The 22,690-nt window shown below is 37.3% G+C and overlaps 2 protein-coding genes and 1 long non-coding RNA gene across 3 annotated transcripts; 1 reads left to right on the top strand and 2 right to left on the bottom strand.

Moving 5' to 3' along the window:
• Positions 1-6,982: 6,982 nt before the first annotated feature.
• Positions 6,983-7,945, bottom strand: OR2T8 (olfactory receptor family 2 subfamily T member 8). Its single transcript, XM_010954061.2, has one exon. The coding sequence runs from the start codon at positions 7,940-7,942 to the stop codon at positions 6,983-6,985; it is 960 nt and encodes a 319-aa protein (XP_010952363.1). The 5' UTR covers positions 7,943-7,945.
• A 9,343-nt stretch (positions 7,946-17,288) lies between these two features.
• On the top strand, positions 17,289-18,730 carry LOC141575390 (uncharacterized). The gene is made up of 3 exons (XR_012502932.1): positions 17,289-17,383; positions 17,698-17,990; positions 18,503-18,730. It is a non-coding gene; the product is annotated as an uncharacterized LOC141575390 (long non-coding RNA).
• A 1,809-nt stretch (positions 18,731-20,539) lies between these two features.
• Positions 20,540-21,478, bottom strand: LOC105067829 (olfactory receptor 2L5). The gene has a single exon (XM_010953484.2). The coding sequence runs from the start codon at positions 21,476-21,478 to the stop codon at positions 20,540-20,542; it is 939 nt and encodes a 312-aa protein (XP_010951786.2).
• Between the last annotated feature and the right edge of the window lie 1,212 nt (positions 21,479-22,690).

Below are 22,690 nucleotides of genomic sequence, written 5' to 3'. Positions count from 1 at the left end.
GCCAGTTACTCACTAATTTTGTTAAGATTACACATTTATAAGTTAAACGATTGTTTCTATGCTGCTATATTTTGTCTTTACATCAAAGATTTGACTATAAAGGCAAACAAAAGAGAAAACACGAAATCCTTTCTTTCTGAAAAAACTTTTATTTTGAAAGTTGTTTGACATGGAAATCCTTGGCAATGTTAAGTCTGAGGTGCACATTTGTATTTGATACCATTTGACACTACCATTTTTATTTTTTGAGCTTTTCTATAAACTTATAATATCAGTGACCCACTTGACATAATAATGATAAGCTCTATCATGAGACTTCAAATATCAGACTTGCTTGGTGTACAACTGACTCAAAATAACTGGTTGTTGCTAATAATTCAATTAACTGCAATGGAGTTTCATGAAAGATGCAATCGTCAGACATTGAATTGTCTTAAACACGGATGGAATAAAATCATTACTCATGTTTAAGAAGTTGATAGCCTGGTGGTCAGTGTACTATTGACTCAAATAATTATATTAACAAAGTAGAAATATAAGCTAAAATTTCCCCAATGCTTTGAAGAGATAAACAAGAAAATACAATTCACGTGCATATTTTTAAAATATTTAATTTTATGTCTCATCGTAATACAGAACACTAATGAGAAATGACATCATACCTGAAATGAATTTCTATTAAATCAGGATGATGGTGTTACCTTTCTCATAGGGTTATTTTGAAGATTAAATAATTCACATTAAACAACATATTAAATAACACACTCACATATATACATGCACATACACGCACACACGGAACGAAGCCTGGCACATGGTAAATACCAAAAACAATGATTATTATTGTTTCTGTTATTACTATTGTTTCTATAATTAGTCTGTTCTTATGTTATATTATATCTATAATTAGTCTATTTCTATATTAGTCTATTCTTATCATTACTGTATTATTTCTTTATAATTTCAATATGCACTTAAGCAATTATATTCAAAATAAACAGAGAGAGAGAGGGAAAGAACCAAGTTATGCAAGAATATTACCATGTTAATAGAAGTAAATTTCAATAAGATGAATCTGAAGTTCAAGTTTACTCACTATCTGTTAAAACTGATCCCGGAGGTTCTCTGGGGGAGAATTCAACTCAACATGTTCAATGAAAATGAGTGGGTTGGCTTTCTCACCTGTCTACACACAAACAGGTGTATATGAGAAAGTGAAGCAATGCTTCTTATTCTGAAATCAATCAGCTGAGCTGCTCACAATTTCATTTTATAACAGTCAGTGATGTTTTCATTACACATGTCTTGCCCTTAGACTTTTCAGGGCACTGTATCATGCCTCAAGGAATCATTGCAGGGTGATCATAATTCTGTGTCTTTTTGCTGCCTCTCCATTTGTGACCAGTGTCTCACATCCGCATGAAATTCATCATGTGCAACACTGAAACTCCCAAGTCCCCTGAAATAATAAATTGCATCACTATGTGTAATGGCCCAGCCAGCAATCAGAAAATCATCTGACTTCTCTTTGTGTCTGCCTTTTCCATGTGCAAATCGCCATCTCCTACCTATTTAACCCATGCAAATGCCTCTCCTGGGATCCTCCTTCTCATGGGCTGCATACCATGAGTGGCCGTGGTGGATTTGAGGCATTCATTCTACTCTTCTCTTCTAATTAAATAGACCATTATGGATGTAGCAAGACCCGCATAGTTTTGCGTGCTTTTCAAATCTCCTTGAAGCCAGCAGTGTGTAGCCAATGGAGTAAATTTGGATGACAGAACAGTCTTGGGACTGGAGGCACACGCCTTTCTTGTACCTTCATCTTACTAGTTGGAATTTGCATGTGATGATGCGTGGTTCTGCGTTCCTCCTGGAAGAGTTGTACAGGGAACAAAGCCCAGGGATTCAGGAACAGAAAGCTGGGAGCCACCATACAATTTACTATTGATCATGACAATGTGGGGGTATTGGTATGAAATAACTCATCATCAAATTGTCCCAAAAATTGATTTTAGAAGGGAAAAATCAGAAGAATAATATTTGTGATAATTATTTGCCATCTTAACATTCCTATTAGATCATAAATTTTTGAAGATCATGAATTTAGCATAATTCTGGTATGTTTTATTCAAAATGTTTAACATGTGTTTCAAGAGATAGAAACTGGAAGTATTATAATATAATGATAATTAAAGTAATTTTCTGCCTCCAACTAGCCCCCACATAAATATAATTTGCCCTATATCAGGTTATTCTTTTTAGAGCAGTTTTAAGAATCCAAATAATTCACTGGTTTACATTCCATGTACATTCCCTGAAAGAGAGAAAAAAGGAAAAGAAAGAACAGAAAAAAAATATCTCCCATCTTTAGTTTTCATTTCTAATAAAGCTGAAATACTCATTTTATATACAGCATTGTCTTTCTTGCATTTTTGCCCACACCCACATCCTTTCTCCCATATAAATGTCTTCCCTACCATTTCTTAGGGCTTTGTGGACTTCCACCCTCTAATATTTTATGTTAAATCCTTCTTCTGTGATTCCCTTTTTCTCTTTAGATCTTTCTTCCTTGGTTTTCTTTCCTGCTGGGAACTAGATAGCTCTGTCAGGATATCGTATGTGATCAGTAGCTGCGTTGTCAATGTCTAGTTGTGCTCTCTGCACACTGAACATGACCTCTGCATCTCTTCTTCACTTGGTACCCGAAGTCTCCCAAAGCCCACAAGTCTCAAACCATTCCACTTTATCAGTAGCCCCCGTCCCCAAGACAGAACATTCTTGCTGAGTCTTTTCACATCTAACACACTAGCCTCACCAGCACCTCAAGGATACAAGCAACACCCTCCACCATGGTGACTGGCTTTTTGCTCACACCATTCAGGAGTCTGCTTCGGTATCACTTCCTCCAGAGTGATTGAGAGACGTGGGGTGATGCCTAACTCCGTGCATTTGCTTCATTATAGCTAAGGGTTTACAGGGAGGGGCGGGACGAATGTTTTGGGAGGAGGAAGGACACATGTAGCCTCTGGGAGACAAAAGAGCTTCCCCTTGATAGGGCAACATGGGAAACCATGTCTCCATGGGGAAGCCGAAGAAGGAAGCAAAGGAAACATGACGAAATAGTTTGTGTGGAGAGAGGTGTGGTCACTGAGACAGACCAGGATTTCCTCTGGGTGCAGCAGAAGAATCCTCTTGTCACAGGGATAAGGGATCTATACCAGCATTGCCTATACAAAGTGAGATTGAACATTTGATGCAGGGGAAACCAAAAACTGCCTTCTCTGACCACTTTCCTGTAATTCCTCCTTTTCTTAGCATATTTTATTTCCACTCTTCAGGGCCTGAGAGAACACTGTCTGTTAGAGGATCTATGCACAGCCTGTCCCTTACGCTAGGTAGGCGCTCCAGGACAGGCCACTTGGAGGGGTTTCACTTGCTGCAAAGTTGAGAGTCTTCTGGGTGTTTGGGCATCAATAGAGAAACCCAATTATTCCACAGACTGCCTATTACATGGAGGCAAACTGAAAAGATGGACTTTCTGTACCTAAGTGATTCTGCTTGTTTTCATTTTGAATAGATTCATGAGTCCATCAAAGGATCAGCCAATAAATTAAGTGTGTAAGTGAACGGAGTGTTAAAACACTCAGTCAATGCACTTCCTTAACACATAATTATTTTGGCAGCTAAAACTCATTGGGCAGTTTTAAATGCCACACAAGATTTCAAGCATCTTCCATTCATTAGCATGTTACAATTATTACTTAATCATCAAGAACTGCATGGGACCCACAGGCATCAAGCAGCATTTTCAGGGCTGTTCAGGTTCATCAAGAATTCAAGTCCTGAAGTTCTGGTCTCCCATTTCACATTCTAAAGTACTGTTTCCTGAAAACTTCTTCTATTTCACCCAACAAAGGGTCTCAATTTGCCAATATCTTGTTCTTTCTTTAGGAAAGATAAAAAACAGCTAGTTCACTTAGGTGTGTGAATTGCAGGGGCAAGGGAATGCCCCAGTCCTACTTTTAAAACTGGCCCTTTCATATACATAAGCTTTTAAAAATCAAACAACTGAATTCAGATCTGCGTGAAGGTGGGCAATGGATTTTGCCTCATAAATGCTTCCATGTTTCAAAAATCAGGATGTAAAACAAACAATGTTGCCTGCCACACCAATTCTATAAAGATCAAGGCATTAAGACACTTCAATTGCCTCCCAACAGTGTTTCCAGAGGACAATTCAGGACGGAAAAAACAGGAAGTATTCTGTGCTTTGGCTATACTGGCCTCTACATAGTTAAGATATGTATTCAAGAAAATGAATTTCAGATGACCCTAGATTCTTGCATCTTCCTATACATTGTGTCAAATGAAAAAAAAAAAATGCACAGCCTTAAAGTTGAGAATCATATTTCATTTGGCAGACTTCCTGAGGATTTCAAGCCGAGGAGATAGCCCTTCAGATAGCTCTAAGGGACTGCTCCAAAGAGGTAAGGGAGGAGCCAGGATATATGGCAGTTTTTACAACAAAGATCAGGTAGTTGGAACATCCAAAGATTACTATTAAAGAAAACCAGATATCTCAAGATAAGGAATTTAGCACTTTTTTATGTATGGGAAAATACCAGAGTCTGGGCTCACTGAAATCACTTCTTTGATGCGCACCTAGCTATCTAGGGCCAGCATCCTGTTCTCTGCCATCCTGAGTCCCTCAGGGCACATGGTTGGGGGTGGCTAAGTGGCTGACTGCTTGATGGCAGGCATCCTGTTTCCATCCTGAGTTCCCTCAGGGCTCACCATCAGGGGTCTACTGCAGTGTGATGGCTGCAGCATCCTTTGTTTACTGATATGTGGGCAATATTTTGTATTCACAATAGAAAAACACTCAAATCAGTAACCTGAGATGCCTGTTCTTTGTAATTAACTGTCATCTTTTAATGCTTTGCTACATTTCCCAACCAAAAAAAAAAAAAAAAAAAAATCACATATAATGTCACTCCACCTTAGTGGATATTACTTTAGTGGATTAGTTAATAGTAACTTAAGGGGACTATTAAAATATTTACTTAAATTATCTATTGATCAACGTATGACTATGTTTAGAGGAACAAACAAGGCTTAAAATACAGCAAAATGGAATTTAATGGCTAAATTCCATTATAGAATCTGAAACACAGCATTCAGGTATGGACAAATACAGCAACTAGCCTTTCTCCTAAATCTCTAAGTGCCACTTGCAAAATATCCCAGGAACCTGCAAAACTGGTTCTGTCCCATGATCCCTGATATCATCTCCTGTCGATCATTCTCCCTTTTAATTCATGTGAGATGGAGAAAACTATTTTGACTAAACTGCGATTCAAAAATTCAAAAATTTTAAACCACTGTCTTATACTTGACTTTATATTCAAATGCTTTATTTTTGGAGAGCACATGCATACACATTTGTAAATATATAGATGTACTAAACAAATATATACAGAACTATTTTCTTTGCAAAACCAATGGCATCTTTAAATGTACCAAAGAACTTGGCTGAAAATTATTGTAAGTATATCTTCATTTACCAGGAAAAGATAAGAAATATGCCATGAACACCCAAACCTTAAATTTTGTAACCTAATTTTTTCCTTCAACTTTGGGCAAAATGTACCTACAAGAAAAAAATTCCTTCAGATTTCAGTGGGATGATTCCACCCATGGAACTGGAATCTTTTGTTATAATGAAAAATTAAAATAAACAAACAAACAAATATACCTACAGTTTCAAGCCCAATGAAGGTGGTGGAAGAGATTCATTATATACACACCCAGTTCAAAAAGAATTAATATTGAAGAGTTAAATAATAACAGAAATGTAAGAAAATATATAATAATAAAGATAACCCAAGATAATGTTATTTAAAAATGCCAAATATTGCTATGAACATCATATATTATCAATAAACAACCAAATTGTCTGTGCCTTAAAATGTATCTATATTTTTTTTTCCAAGTCATAATGGATGATTCACAAGAAAAATACACAAATAGGCAATAAATTAATGCAAAAGTCCACAGCGTCATTACACATCAGGGAAATACAAATTAAGACCAAATGACTCACTACATGAGACAAAATGAGACAAAATGCAAAAGGTTAGTAATACCCACAGTTTCTGCCAATTTGAAGCAACTGCTACTCAAGTGCTTTGCTGATGGGACTTTAAAATCAGACACCTACTCTGAAAAACAGATTACTAAAAAGTTAACCATAAACACATATGCTCACACACACCAAAAAATGGCTAATAGCAGTTTTAGTCATAACTGTTCCAGATGGAAAAGAGCCCAGATGTCTATCAACAAAACAGCGCCTAAAGCAATGGGGATACTTGCCAACAAAGAAGTGTGATTCAGCAATTAAATAAACAAAAGCACACTGCTGGTAGAAGTAGAACTGTGGAGAAATCTTCAAAAACATATTAAGCTGAGAGAAAGGCACAAGATGCAAGAAAAATGCCTACTGTATGTTTTCACTGCTAGGAAATTCTAGGAGAGGTTAAGCCAATGGAGAGATACAAATGGCATCAATGTTTGCCTCTCAGTTGAGGGGTTTTATCGGAAAAGGGCATTTGGGTGTGGTTTGCTATGGGGATAAGTTACGAGTGCATGGACTGTTGAAACTGATTGAAAGGCACCCTTCAGATGTGAGTGTTCTGGTGTCTGTAAATTATACCTCAATTTTAAAAATCAACAAACTTAACATCATTTGACCACTCTATTTACTCTTTGAACAGATATTTATGCTGAGGGGTGGTGTAGACATATCTTAATAGTGATTTGCGATGAACAGATTTTTAACAATCCACAGTTTGATTTGCTGATGACAGAAGAGTAAATCATCCCAAAGCTGAAGGTCCACCTGCATTTTGAAGCAAAGCAGAAATAACAGGCAGAGAAATGATGTATATATAACCTCAGTCAGGAAAATCCGCTACATTCACTTCTTACAACTTCGAACTTTGGGGCAAATACTTAAGGCAGCACACTGATCCATACACTTTCTCAGGGCTCCCTTGACCTCACTGTTCCTCAGACTGTAGATGAGGGGGTTCAGCACAGGGGTGAAGACCGTATAGTAAACTGACACCACCTTATCGTGGTTCGCTGACCTGTAGGATTTGGGTCTCATGTAGGTAAAAATGGCAGCTCCAAAAAAGAGTCCCACCACGGACAGATGTGAGGAGCAGGTGGCAAAAGCTTTCTTGCGGGCTTCGTTAGAACGCATCTGGAGAACGGCAGCGAGGATGAGGCCGTAGGAAGTCAGGATGAGGGAAAGGGGGACCAGGAGCATCAGCACACAGCAGATGTACATGACGTACTCAAAGGCTGACGTGTCAGCACAAGCCAAACGCACCAGAGTGGGGGCCTCGCAGAAGAAATGGTCCATCTCACGTGAACTACAAAATGAGAAACTGAGGGTAGCAGCAGCCTGCATGAGCCCGTCAGCTGCACCCAGGAACCAAGACCCCAAAATCATCCTCAGGCATGACTGCCTACTCATGAGGACTGAGTATCTCAGTGGGTGGCAAACAGCGACGTAGCGGTCGTAGGACATGGCTGCTAAGAGGAAGCACTCACCCCCTCCCAAACTGAGGAAGAAGATCTGCAGCCCACAGCCAGCCGGGGAGATGGACTTCCTGTCAGTCAGGTAGTCAGCAGCCATTTTGGGCACGATGGTGCACACCAGCAGCAGGTCCATGAGGGAGAGTTGGCTCAGGAGGAAGTACATGGGCCTGTGGAGCCGGGGGTCCAGGAGAATCAGGACAAGTATGAGGGCGTTGCCCACTAGGGAGGTGAAGGCCATCATCAGAACCATCACAAAGAGAAATAAATGGGCTCCTGTGTGGTTAAAGAGACCTAGGAGAATGAAATCTGATGTCGTATTCCAGTTTCCCATGATTTCCAGCAAGATGGAGAAATAGATGAGGTTACACGTACATATAACATAGCAAAAAAAAGTTTAACTCTATTAAAATCGGTCAATTCTTGTTGACATCCATTCATCTAGGGAGGCATTTTTACTTTGCAAACAAGAAAACTTACATCCTTAGTCCTAGGAACTGTGAGTACCGAGGCTGCAGGTAGAAACATAAGTTTACTTAGAATTGTTAGTGCATTTAGTTTAACTTTGCCAAGCTATGCATTGAAAACAGTAATGATCTTCTTAGAATATGTTCCCCCAATATAACCCTCTAACACTGAAGGGAAACTGTAACTGTAAAATGACGTTTTGTGTAATGAGATCCGTCCTGGTCAAAGTCATAGGAACATAATCTTTACTGCGTGAAGAAGAGAAAATAAAACTCCTTACTTCTTCACCCAACCACAGAAATAAGTGGTTCTTCTTCAGTTCTAAGAGGACCTCAGTCCTTAAAGGTATGTTTATCTCTGATCTTCTGGAGCTGAAACTGCCCTAGCTTGTTGAATAAATACAAACATACCTGCAGAGGTGAGGAGGATGCTAATTCAGTATCAAAGATATGGTGTGATTCAGCGATGTTACAGGGCAGAGGGAGTCCATCTCTTCCACCTCCCTTTACCCCCACTTTTTACATTCATCCCATACTTGACTGCCAATCACGATGGAGAAAGGAAGTGCGAAAAGGTTCACTCAACCCCTAACTCCACTGCTTCAACACCACCACTGTACTGACAGCATTCTACTTGAGGGTTTTAGTTGGTTGTTTTAAAGTTAGATGTCATGGAAATACACTTCCTCCTTGTCAAATGTATTTCACATTTGCCAAAACTGTGTAATCTGCACAATCTCATATATCTAACATGCATTTTGAACCACTAGTAACTATATGCAATTTCTAACTATAGATCTCAGTACTGCTCTTCTGAAGGACTTCAAACCCTTCTAACTTTTTTTTGACTCAAGACCTTATATTCCATTATTTCCAGCTCTTTTTATTGTTGAATATTGACAGAATTTTAAATCTATTTAAAAATTAGTAGGTAACTAAGTATAACTGGATGGTGTTGGGCAAGTGTGTTAAATTAATTTTTCGATGCCATCTTACCCATTTTTAAGTTTACTGTCAATACCGTGGCATTAAATATTTTCATATATTTGTGAACCCATCACCAATATGAATGCTCAGGACTTTTTTCATCTACTCAGACTGAAATCCACTGAACAAGAACTCCCCATTCCCCCTTCTCCCCAGGCCATGGCAACCACTGTCCCACTTTCTGTCTCTATAAGTGTGACTATTCTAGGAACATCAGATAAGTGAAATCATATAGTATTTGCTTTTGCTTTTGTTTTTTGATTGGTTTTTTTCACTTGTCATTATGTCCTCAATGTTCATCTATGCTGTATCAGAATCTCCTTCATTTTAAGGCTGAGTAATATTCTTTTGCATGCACGTACTGTATTTCACTTATTAATTCATTCCATCTATGGATACGTGTGTTGCTTCCAAACCAGTTTTGTAATTAAGTATTCATTTAGTGGGATATTTGATAACATATATTCATTATTTTTTATTTTAATAAGGTAAACATATATAGCCTAAAAATACAGCAATCTGAGATAACTTTCTGCTTAAGTCATGCAAGAGAATTTCACATATTTTAGGTAATAATTACAACTTACATGAATTTTCAATTTAGAAAAACACATTTACTTTTTTTTTTTTAATTTTATTGAGTTAAAGTCAGTTTACAATGTTGTGTCAATTTCTGGTGTAGAGCACAATTTTTCAGCCATACACAGAAAATACATTTTCTAATGAAGTTTCTACTTGTGTTTAATATCTTATCAAATATGAAATAATTAGGTCAACTTTTCAGCAGACATGAGTAATATATCTACACATTTTTTTTTTAGGTGAAATAAATGTATAAAATAATCAGTCAGCACAAATGTAACTGACTAGTCAGCATACTAATAGCGTTTAGATTACTTAACGGAAAGGTCAACTAAATGCGTCAATAAGTGGTACATAATTATGCTTTCCTAAGATGTGACAGTGTTTGATTGATTGTTTAATTAAAATTCTTATCTACCTTTTCATATTACGCAAGTGAGACTAGTTGCTACTAATTAGAATGTTTGTAAACCTATGCAAAGAGGATTCTCAGGAATAATTTCTAACAAATTGACAACGGATACGAAGTGTGGTAAAAATCCTAAATGAGGAATTAAGTCATCTTGCAAATAAAATATTTACAATGACACTAAGTGGAATCATAAATCTCACCTCTAACTACAGGAATAGGAATGTTTAAGACTGCAAAGATAAGTATTTCCTTCTTTCTCTTGATCATGGCTTCAGAACACTAGACATTTTTTGTCTTTTCTTCTTAGAACGGTGCTAAAATTGTGATGTCTTTAAGTTATAAACTCATCTCTTTTGCAATGCTACCATAAGGCACAAAATATCCTTTCTGTTTATTTTTTCATGGAGTAACCATAGACTATTTAGAAAACTGCCTATAATTTTTCTTTCTATATTTTTCTGATCCTTGTTGCCCTCACTTCACATTAAAACTATAATTTCTCCCCAGGATACTTGGATGATTAATCAAACTATTCTTTAAAGAATAAAATAGTAGCAGTCAAATCATCTATGTGACAGAACTGACAGATTCTTACAAGTGTTTTGAACTGATGTATGTGTCAGCTAACATTTGTTTTAGTTCTGCAGCTTGTAGGGTAGATAATAGAATGGATTTTATTTGTAAAACTATACGGAGAAGGTGGTAAAACTGGATTTTTCTGGAGTTCAAATTTCATAAACAAAACTAATATTTTTTAATGACATACTCACATAAGATAAAAATAAGGAACTCCAATAGCCTGGGTCTGCATCCCCTCTGAGCGGCATCCTCCTAATGTCCCTCTTGGAATGGAGAAAGCTTCTTTTAATCTTGCAGCTTCAAACCTGCTCATATTAGTGTTGGGAGTCACCTATTAAGGGGTGGGGCCTATTCCCATCTTATGTTAAAATTACTGTCCTATTACTATGTCAGAGCTGCAAAACCATGACTCTTTGGATACCAAAGATACTTAATTTTCAAGGATTTTCTAGATTTCCAGAACTTCAATATACTTTCCTTACATACATTCAGAAGGTTATAATTTATTAAAAATAAGAAAAAAAAAAAACACTTATAAGAAAATGTGAAATGTAAGTAGATGTCTTCGGAAAAGGCTGATGATTTAAAAATACATTAAGCAGTGGCTTAATCTGTTTCTGCCAATACTTGTTAAAACTTTGATACACAGGGAAGATTAAAGAGTGTGTCGTTGAGAGACAACCTTTGGTCAAAAGTAGTAATTAAATTAATAACGCCTATGGTAGGATTTATCTATTTTTTATTTTTGAATCTTGTTTGATAGAATTGCTATGAATTATGTTTCTATTAATTTGTTTCTTTGTAACATAATTTTATATTTTACAGGTTTATTTGTGTCTGAGTAATAAAATGCTTGATAATTGCAAGGACAGTAACAGCAGATTACATCTTTGAAGCCAAGAGCCGTGCAGTTTGATTCTATCTGGTCTAAGTTTTATGATTTTATTATTATATAACTTTATATTTTCAGTTCCCAGGGAAAGCGTGGTTCTTGGCTCCATTTTTACCACTCTTGTGACCTTGTCTTTTCAAAGAGCAACTATAAGCATCATATAACATAACTATAAAAATTTTTTTAAATATCTCTGTCTCACGGAATAGTTGATGGGAAATGCTGGAAGGAAGTACACGCCTGTTACTCAGATATTCTCATTAGTGCTGACCAGGTAATTTCAGACTGACTGGTTAAGCTTATATTTCTTGGACAGGCTGAAACTGCAATTAGAGTAGATATTAAGTCTCAGTTTGGTGACATGTGTTTAGCACAAATACCCAACTTTTGTTTGTCTCTTGTCTTCTTTTTTCTTCTTCTTTTCTTCTTTATTAACAAGACTTAACTATGAAATTATGGAAATTTAAGACACTAATTACAGGAACTGAAAAGTAAAAAGGATATTTAGAAATATTTAGGAGGTAAAATTATGATGATTTTGTGATTACTTATCTATGGAAATGAGACAAGAGGTCAGGTTGGGGCCCAAATATCTCATTGGCTCTAATTTATATGACACATATGTGTTTACTCCTTATAATGTATAATAAATAATATATAATCATATATAATAAATAATCCAAAAGCATTTAATGACTGATAGTCATTTGTTCCAAGAAGCAGCTTTTTTTCCTCCTCCATATTTTAAAAGTGAGAAAATGTGTAGCAGAGGTTACCTAAATCTTGCAATAAGAAGACAATTATTTTTTTTTTTCACATAATTGACCTACACTTTGTTGTATGAAGACACTACTCATTCATCAAAATAGGAAGAGAGGGAGACATACTCTTTCCCCTTTCCATAAATCAAACTTTGTTAATGAATCTATAAGAAAAATCTAAAAGCACACAGTGTGCATTATAGAAGCATCCAAATAGATACCATTTGATTCAAAATTTGCCTCTTCCGGAAAAAACACATGGAGACTAAACAACATGTTATGAAAAACCAAAGGGTCAATGAAGAAACCAAAGAGAAAGTCAGAAAATATCTCAAGACAAATGAAAATGAAAACACAACTCTCCAATATCTATGGGATGCAGTAAAAGTAGTTCTAGGAGGCAAATTGATAATGATATAGGCCTCCCTCCAGAAAAAAGAAAAATATCAAACCATTTAACCTACTGCTTAAAGGAATTAGAAAAAGAACAAAGCCCAAAGTGTGGCAATAATAAAGATTAGAAAGAAGTAAATAAAATAGAGAGACAAACAAAAACAATAAGAATATTAGTGAAACCAAGAGCTGATTTTTTGGAAGAAAAATACAAAACTAATAAAACTTTAGCAAGGATCATCAAGAAACAAAGAGAGAACCCGAGTAAACACAACAATAAATAAAGTTAAGAAATGAAAGAGGAAAAATAACAATATCACGAGATACAAAAACTTATCAGAGAATACTATAAATAGTAATATGTCAACAAGCTTGACAACGTAGAAGAAATGGACAAAAGCCTAGAAATTTACAACTTGCCAAGGTGAATCAAGAGGAAACACACAATTTGAACAGAAGAATGACTAGTAGCAAAATTTTTAAAAAGTCAAGTAAACAGTGGCCCCAAACTGGACAGCTCACAGAGGAATCCCGCCAAACATATAAAGAAGACGTAATATCTATCCTTCTCAAAGTATCCCCCCCCAAAAAAAAAAAAAAATTGAAGAGGACAGAGGATGGAACACTCCCAAAATTATTCAACAAAGCCACCATTTTCCTAATACTGAGACCAGACAAAGATACTATAAAAATATTACAGGCCAATATCTTTGATGATTATAGGTGCAAAAGTCCTCAAAAATATTAGCAAACCAAATACAATAATATATTTTTTAAAAAAATCATACACCTTGATGAAATATGGTGTACTCCAAAGATGCAAGGATAGTTCAATATTTGAAAATAAATCAATGTGATACATCACATTAAAAAGGGGGAGGATAAAAATTACATCATCAAATAGAAGCAGACAAAGCATTTGACATTTTCAACATTCTTTCATGATAAAAACACTCTTCAAAGTTTTATAGAGGGAACATATCTGAACATCATGAAAACTGCTTATGGCAAACCTAGAGCTCACATCATACTCAATGGTGTGTGAACGAAAAATACTGCAAACCATACCATATGTAAACAAAGAGTGCTGAAACCATCAAGTCATCAGCGGCTGCCGCCATCCCCCAGTGAAGACAAGCCTGCAGCCCCAGCCTCTGCAGCCACTCACAGTGGTGCACCCTGAGGGGACTCAGAATAAGAAAGGACAGGACACTGGTCCTAGATAGCTAGGTGCTTGTCAAAGGAATGAATTCAGTGAGCCCAAATGTTTGCTTCCTCCATACATAGAAAAGCTCTAAATTCTTTAACTTGAAATGCCTGGTTTTCTTTAGTTAACAAGTAATCTTTTATTGTTCCAACTACCTGGTCTTTGTTGTAAAATTCCTATATATCCTGGCTCCTCCACTACCGCTTTGCAGCAGTCGTTCAGAGTGATCTGAGAGGCTGTCATCCCAGCTCGAGTCCTCCCGCCAAATAAAACATAACTCTTAACTTTTAGGCTGCGCATTTATTTCAGCCAACAGGTGAAAATGTGAAAGTCTTTCCTCTAAATTCAGGGAAAAAAAGTAAGGATGCCCACTTCCCCTCATGTATTTAACATCATATTGAAAAAACTCTCCACAGCAACCAGACAAGAAAGAGAAATAAAAGTCACCTAAACTGCAAGGGTAATAGTAAAATTGCCACTATTTGCAGATGACATGATACTTTACATAGAAAATACTAAAATCTTCACACAAAAAAAGAAAGAAAGAAGGAAAGAAAGAAAGAAGGAAGGAAAGAAAAAAAGAAAAAAAAGAAAGAAAGAAAGAAAGAAAGAAAGAAAGAAAGAAAGAAAGAAAGAAAGAAAGAAAGAAAGAAAGATGAAAGAAAGAAAGAAAGAAAGAAAGAAAGAAAGATGAAAGAAAGAAAGAAAGATGAAAGAAAGAAAGAAAGAAAGAAAGAAAGAAAGAAAGAAAGAAAAAGAAAGAAAGATAGATCTGTTAGAAACAATAAATGGATTTCTGTACATTTGCAGAATGCAAGATTAATGTACAGAAATCTGTTTTTCTCTATACCATTATGGAATATCAGGAAGCGGAAGTAAAAATAAACCTTGTTTAAAATCACATCAAAAAGAATAAAACACCTAGGAATAAACTTAACCAAGGAAGTGAAAGACCCATCCGTAGAAACTATTAAACACTGGTGAAGGAAATTGAAGATGAGATAAACAAATGGAAAGGTATCTTGTGATTTTTGGATTGGAAGAGGTAACATTGTTAAATGGACAGAATATCTTTAAACCCTTGGTGTCTCTGTCACTGACCCCAGGCTCTTTCTTTGGTCTTGAAGCTGGGCAGGTACAGGCCTGGAAGGCCCGAAGGGTGCAGCTGGACAGTGCCTCTTGGGCATGAGTATTGTTTTAGGCTGGTTTCAGGAACAGCAGACATAGAAAAGCTCTGAAAACTGGAGAAGTTAAACACTTGAAAGAGACATTTACATTTAAAAGTGAAATCTCCGTTTGTGAGGGTCTCCCCTATTTTGTGCCCCGATGCAGAGAGGACTAAATTTCTAGAAACTCCTATCAATGCAAAAGGCCGTGACCAAACATGCATAACAAGTGCATCCTTGTTTTTGTGCCTTTGCTGGTAACTTGTGTGAATGAAAAATACTGCAATCCATATCGGTAAAGGAAGAATGCTGAAGCCATCAAGTCATCAGCGGCTGCCGCCATCCCCCAGTGAAGACAAGCCTGCAGCCCGGCCCCTGCAGCCACTCACAGTGGTGCACCCTGAGGGGACTCAGAATAAGAAAGGGCAGGACACCGGCCCTAGATAGCTAGGTGCTTGTCCAGGGAGTAATTTCAATGAGCCCAGACATTTGCTCCTTATCACAACATAGAAAAATGCTAAATTCTTGCAGATGTCTGACTTTCTTTAATAACGGTAGTCTTTTAATGTTCACTACTTGGTCTTTGTTTAAAAGTCCTATATATCCTGGCTCTTCCACCATCTCTTTGGGGCAGGTCCCTCAGAGCGATCTGAGAGGCTGTCATCCTAGACAGAGTCCTCAGAAGTGTCGAGCGAATAAAACATAACTCTCAACTTTAAGGTTGTTTATTTTATTTTAGTTGATACCTCCCATAGCTGGCTTTTACTTTTCACCACTTTTTTCTTTTTTTTTTTTTTTTGGTCTTCTTTAGCTTTAAGGGGATGTCTTGGGCCATTTTAGGGAGGACTGAGTTTTCCTGGGTCTTCCCCATGTATACAGGAGATATATATGTTAATAAATGTGTTTCTTTTTTTCTCTATTAACCTGAATTTTGTTCATGGGGCATCTCAACCAAAATATTACCTAGACGGGCAGAGAAAACAATGTTTTTTTCTTTCCTACACTATTTTCCTGTAATTTAGGGTACAATGTTTCCATCTTGCTTTTCAACAAACTAAGTCCAGAGATACGGTGTGGTTCCCCTAAGCCATGGAGTGTCAGGTTCAACAATTATGGTGTGAATCTTTCTGTGTCCCTCATTTCTTCTTGGTAGGAAAGAGGCTTCATTCAATCTCCAAGACATTCCCTGAGTCCCACAGGGCAGATTCAAACATTTGCTAATCTGGGAATGGAAGGAGTGCAGAAACAAGGGAGGAATAATCAGGAAACAATAGTGCAGCCCTGAGGCAAGGTCCTGATGCCTCCTCAAGGAATATACACAACAATATCTTTCAGTTCTGCGGGAAATAAGGCTCTCCCCAATCTCTGTCTCTTGTTCCTGATGGCACAGAATCTTCAGAGATTATTTTTGGTGGAGGGGAAGACACTGGATTCATCAGGTTGCTGGCATTCTGATTAAAAGCAATTTTCTTTTTTGTTACTAAGGCTCTTGCCCCCAGCATCATACGCCTGCCCCTCCCTCAAATAGAAACCAATTATTTTTTTCCTAAGTCTCAGGCGGCAGCTGCAAAGAGAAGAAACAAGAACTGGTTAGAACGAACTCAGCCCATGATTGCAAAGAATTAGACCCCCAGTAGACCTTGACCCTCATTATGCGCTCATTGTAATGTATTAGTGTTACGGAAATGACAGGCCAGCCAAAAAAGAAGCACCACTCGGAGGGTTGGAGTACTCAGATTTATTATGCTGACAGGCTCAGAGGGGCTTCTGCTCCGAGGCTCTGAGCCCCTCCAAGACGTGTGCATGAGGTTTTATAGGGTTAATTACAAGCTTGGGGTGTTCGGCCAATAGGCGTGGAACAGCTTTAGCAGCATCGTTATCACAAAAGTAGAGGCAGGGAGGCAGCAAACTGACATTCCAAGGCCAGATATGTCTCTTTGAAAATCCAGCTGGCTAGCAAAAAAAAAAAAAAAAAAAAACATGGACAGGGAATCAGCAAACCGACATTAATTAACTTAGATTTACGAGTTAGCCCAGCAGAGCTCAAATCAGTTATCCAACACTTGTTTCACTTAGATTTGTGAGTTAGCTTGTTAGCCCAGCCCGGCTTTTCCTTCACATTAGCATGTTAATGACGTCCCCACCAGCACCGTGACAGTTGGCGGTTGCCATGACAACAGCTGGAAACACCCATACAAAGGCCGAAGTCAAAGCAATTGGCTTCATCACACCCAGAAGGAAGTCATAATGACAGAAGCCTCCCTTTAAAGTCCACAGAGTCCAAGCTGTCTTTACTGTGTGGAGGGCATGCAAACCTGGAGCTGTCTCAGTGAGTCAACTTGGCTAATAGCTCCCCGACTTGAGTGCCTTTCTTTCTTCCCTTTTCCTCTTCTGAGCAACAAAGCAGGCATTCACTTTGCCTCTCTGCCTCTGCTGTGAATTCTTTCACAGCCGGCAGCCAGGACCTACTCTTTCTTTGGCCTCCTAATTTTGGGGTCTCTATCTGCTAACCCCTGTTTAATTCTACATTCCAAAGATTATTTCAAAAAACAGCCTATATTACCATTGTTTTCCAGATTTATATGAAGCTATTCTCTTTCTACTCACTCATTCTACTTTTTAATAACCTTTGTTTTGTTGGAGGTTTACAGGGACACCATGAGCTGGCCCACGTGGACAGCTGCAAGGACCAGAATGCCTGCGGCAAGAAATTTGCAACAATCAACCACACCCCCCTCCCTTGTTTTTTGTATAAAAGGAGCCTGTATTCTGACTAGAGCAGGATGGTTGTCCAAGACATGAGTCTGCCATCCTCTTGATCTGCCGGCTTTCCAAATTAAAGCTGCTATTCCTTGCCCCAGCACCTCGTCTCCCGATTTACTGGCCTGTCGTGCGGCGATCAGAAGGAGTTTGGACTCAGCAACATGCCAGTGCATGTGAGCAGAGAAGCCCTACTGGGTAGCATCCTTACCATGGAGTGTTTGTTTGTTTGTTTTTAGCACGCAGTTTTGGTATGCATATAGTCTTTTAAAAAAACCTGTTACAACATTATAAAGCAAATATCTTTTCATGTAAATACTCTTTTCATGAAAAATTTCAGAAAACAAGTATTAACTAATTTTAATATCAACTTACCTTGTAATTGCAGATACGATGATTAAATAAACAAAGAGGCATTTGAAACATAAAACCAAAACTTGCAGGACCCTGTGGGGGCCCTCCTGGGCACAAAAGCCTTTCTGTGTCCCAGTTTCTTATTTGCAGGGAAAAAAATCAACTTCCTGGACTTTCCTGAATATTAAAGGGCAGATGTAAACTTGCTAATCAGGGATGTAAGGGAATGGAGAAACAAAAGGGGAGTGATCAAGAAATGATAGTGCAGGGTGGGGAAAGGTCTCAGTTCCTCCTGAAGGAATATAAGTAACAATATCTTTGGGTTCCTCTGCAGGAACCAAGGCTCCCGACCAGGCGGGTGATGGTAACTTCAAGCTGAGCATAAGATTCTTGAAACACTTCCCTGTTACCTCAACACCAACCAATCAGAGGAAAGGCACACACCCTGCACCTCGACCCCAAATATTGCCTATGAAAACTTCTCCCTGAAAACCATTGGGAACTTTGCGGGTGTTGAGCACAAACCACCAGTTCTCCTTGCTTGACCCTTCAATAAACCTTTCTCTGCTCCAAACTCTGAGGTTTGGTTTGTTTGGCCTCACTGTGTGTCGGGCATACAAACCTGAATTTGACAACAAAGCCATTTCTGGTTTCTTATACAAAATTTAAAAGAGAGAGAGAGAGAGAAATCGTTAAAATGACATTGATTAAATTTATTTTTAAAATTAAATTCAGATTTACATGAAATAGAGTTGAATGAATCAATGGGTTCAAATTGTTTAAAAGATAAATCATTTAAAAAAATCTCCTTGAGAATCACAAGTTCTATGTTTACTAAAATTTATATTTTGGTATAATTTGTTAGAAATTGAGCTCAACATTGTATTCACAATCTATAAAGATTCGTAATAGTTCCAGTAACATAAGCAGAAAGATTCTTTTCAAAATTAAGAAACATCAAAAGTTAACTGCAACCTAGTATTTATCACCAGTGACTGAAAACACATTCAGTTACATTTATAGCCAGTAAAGTTTCTAAGGCAACAAATTCAGATGAAAATAAATTTGGAGAAAAGTAAGCCCTCAAAATATTACAGCTAATAAAGATATCACATTATAAAGTATTAGTTTATATTACAGATAAAATTCTGACACAAAATATTATTAGTTGTTTGTATAGCATTTCATAACTAATGAATTAATTTTGGGGAAAAAAAACTATATTTGAGTACCAATGATGGCACCCTGTACTGCTTTCTAACAAGAGATCTCATATTTTTATTTTGTGCTGTGCCCTACAAATTATTTAGGATATGGCCCTTGCATTCCCTGCCATACCTAAGAGGGAAAAAACATTTCTGTGCTAATCACTGATGGACAGTGATAATATTTCAACCAGGAAGTTCACTTGGGCTAATAGATTTTTATTGGATACAGTGTTGGGATCTGCTTAGGAAAGTAACTAAGCCATAAAATGAATGTCTAAAACTGGTTCATGAACGTTAACTGCCTCCAATCTGTTTCAGTAGAATTACGGGACATAGTGAGTGGAGAATTAAAATCTCATCTGAGAGATGTTATCGAATACAATCCAATGCAAGAATTGCAGTGACTACTTTGGATGTAAACTAAGTACGTGTGGAGTGTGGGGAATGGTTGGAAGAAAGTCCTTGATATTTCCAACATCTAGTAATTAGACAAAACTTTGACCCGCTCGTGATATAATTAACTTTACAATTTCTTTCATCTCTGTTGGTCTCTCTGGGTCCTTACTGCTGATCCCCAGGTATTCCTGCTATTAAATCCCTTCCCTGGGATGCACCACTCTAAAGGAAACATAAACTTGTCATTTCCATTCAGCATGGTGTAAGGACTTCAGAATCCCCCATGAAGTCTTAGCTAAATCTCTTAAATACGGTCTTCCTATATTGAAGGAAAGGATAACTGTTTTGTGTATTTAGGGCTACTATGAAAAGAAAAAGAAGTCTTCTGACATTTAATTTGATCTAGACATTCAGAAAATTTAGACATATTGAAAAATAAATGGAAAGTTGTAGAACTGTGATGCTGAAAGACAACTTCAGTTAGAGTGTCCACTTTTCATTACATGACAAAGAACAATTTTCATTGAACACGTATCAGCAAATATTAAAAGTTTGTAAAATTAATAAGGAAAAAATACCATGAAGAAAACAGAATGAGGGTGGAAAATATATATATATTTGCAAGATAGTTTTGTCGAGACACGAGTGATTGTCTTCTCCCTTGAATTACTCTTAGTCCTTGCATTTAATAATAAAATAATATTTTAATCATTGTATGTTGATTAATGGATTTATATCTGTCTCCTGGTACCCATTAAAAACTTTGTTTACATTTTCACAGAGCAGATTCTCTGAATTACTCTTTTCAGGGCCCCCATCACCTCCTTGTTTCTCAGGCTGTAGATAAGCGGATTGAGAATTGGGGTCAGGATAGTGTAGAAGACAGCCAGAACCTTGTCCTCTGTTGGAGTACGCAGAAATTTTGGGTGCAGATAAGTATAAGCAAAAGGTGCAGAGTAGAGAGTCACCACAGTGAGGTGGGCGCTGCAGGTTGAATAGGCCCTCTTCCTCCCTTCTGCTGAGCGCATGCGGTAGACAGCAAGGAGAACACGGCCATAGGAACATGCAATCCCAGTGAAAGGCAACAAAAGAAAGAGGCTGGTGCTCACAAACACGGTGTACTCATAGACCCACGTGTCCATGCAGGTCAGAGTCAGCATGGCTGGGACATCACAGAAGAAATGATTGATGGCCCTGGACCTGCAGTAAGGGATGTGGAGGGCATACGTGGTGTGGGCACAGGAGTTGATAGAGCCCATTATCCAAGATCCTGTTATCATCAACACATACATCCTTTTGCTCATTATGATGGGATAGTGAAGAGGGAAGCAAATGGCCACATAACGATCATAAGCCATAGAGACCAAGAGCAATCCTTCTGCACCCGCTAAAGTCAAGAAGAAGAAGCTCTGAATTCCACACCCAATGAAGAAGATAGACTTGTTTCCAAACAGGAAATTGGAGGCCATTTTGGGGACAATGGTGGAGATGTAGGTCAGGTCCATGAGGGAGAGCTGACTAAGTAGGAAATACATGGGTGTGTGGAGATGGGTGTCCAGACAGATGAGAAGGATCATTGAGAGGTTGCCAAACAGAGCCACTAGGAAAATGAGAACAACGAGAATAAAAAGAAACAGGCCAATTCTTGAAGGGGGGAACAATCCCATTAAGATGAAATCAGTTGATGTCTGATTATAATTTTCCATGTGTCATTCACATGATTTTTCCTAAAGCAGACACAAGAGAAAGGAAGTCATGTTTAAAACAATAAACTGTGTTTAAGCTATTATTTTAGTCAGAGTGTGTCACTTAAAATTTTATAGCTCTGAAATGAATAACTACACTTATTAATTTTGGAAAAAGAAAACTTATCTTTTGATCCAGAGATTAATATTTAGAACAGCAAACATTTTTGGCCAAAGAGTTTTCTAGAAAACCTTTAAAGTTTAAAAAAAAAAAAATTTATATCATTAGGTTAAGTATGTTTTATTACCTTACACAAACTCAAGTAACATCAAAATCAGATACCATATTCAAAATATATTCATAAGAAACCAATGTAAATGCATAAGGGAAAATTTCTTTTTCATATTCAAGCCCTAAGTCTTACCTCTAAACTTGCAGCATCCTATCAGCTCATGTTGAGAAATGACTCTTCTTTCTTGAGTCTTCTTTGCACACAAATGTCAAATCAAGCTTCCTTGAGGTCAAGCAACATTATTTAGTTCATCTGTTGTGAAATCAAAATGAACCCATATTGTTAAGTACCATTTATGCAAAGTTATTTTCTTTTGACCCTTTAGTGGGATTCTAAAATTTGTAGTTTAAGTAAAGCCTTTGCCTGAATATTTATATGCCAGACTCCTTGGAGTTTTGATAAATCTGTGCAAGCTCTCATAAGCATATGTTTTATGTTTCTCTGCTTCTGTAACACTTACATGATAAACATTGCTTTATGGCACTTGGTCTTACTCATTTATCTTTAACTTTTATATCTTATTTTAATTTAAAGCCATTTCCAAATCTAGACAAGAAAGCTTAAGGACTTGTATTTATAGTCTCTATCTATTAAAACCCAACTATCATGATGATTATATATATATATGTGTTATAAATTAAAAGAAAGTGGGTAAGCATAAGACATATTACGAGACGGAATAGTTTAGGATACTTTAAAAGAAGGAATCTGGAAATAGAAATAGTCAGTCACTTAAATGGACAAGAGAAGATGACATCCTAGGAGTCTTCCTGGAGGAGGAGCATTCTTCTTCATGGTGGAAGAAGAAATTCTTCAGAGACATTGTAAGTAAACAAGCTACACAGAGTGAAATACCAAATGGTATTTTAGTGGTAATAACTATTCCAGAGCCAATATTGTTAGAAATTTAAGAAAGTCTGCAACATGAAAGAGGAAATGG

Source organism: Camelus bactrianus, chromosome 3 (genome assembly GCF_048773025.1).
Source record: "Camelus bactrianus isolate YW-2024 breed Bactrian camel chromosome 3, ASM4877302v1, whole genome shotgun sequence".
Taxonomy (NCBI): Eukaryota; Metazoa; Chordata; class Mammalia; order Artiodactyla; family Camelidae; genus Camelus; species Camelus bactrianus.
The sequence above is the reverse complement of the archived record's forward strand: the minus strand, read 5'-3'. Positions and strand labels throughout refer to the sequence as shown.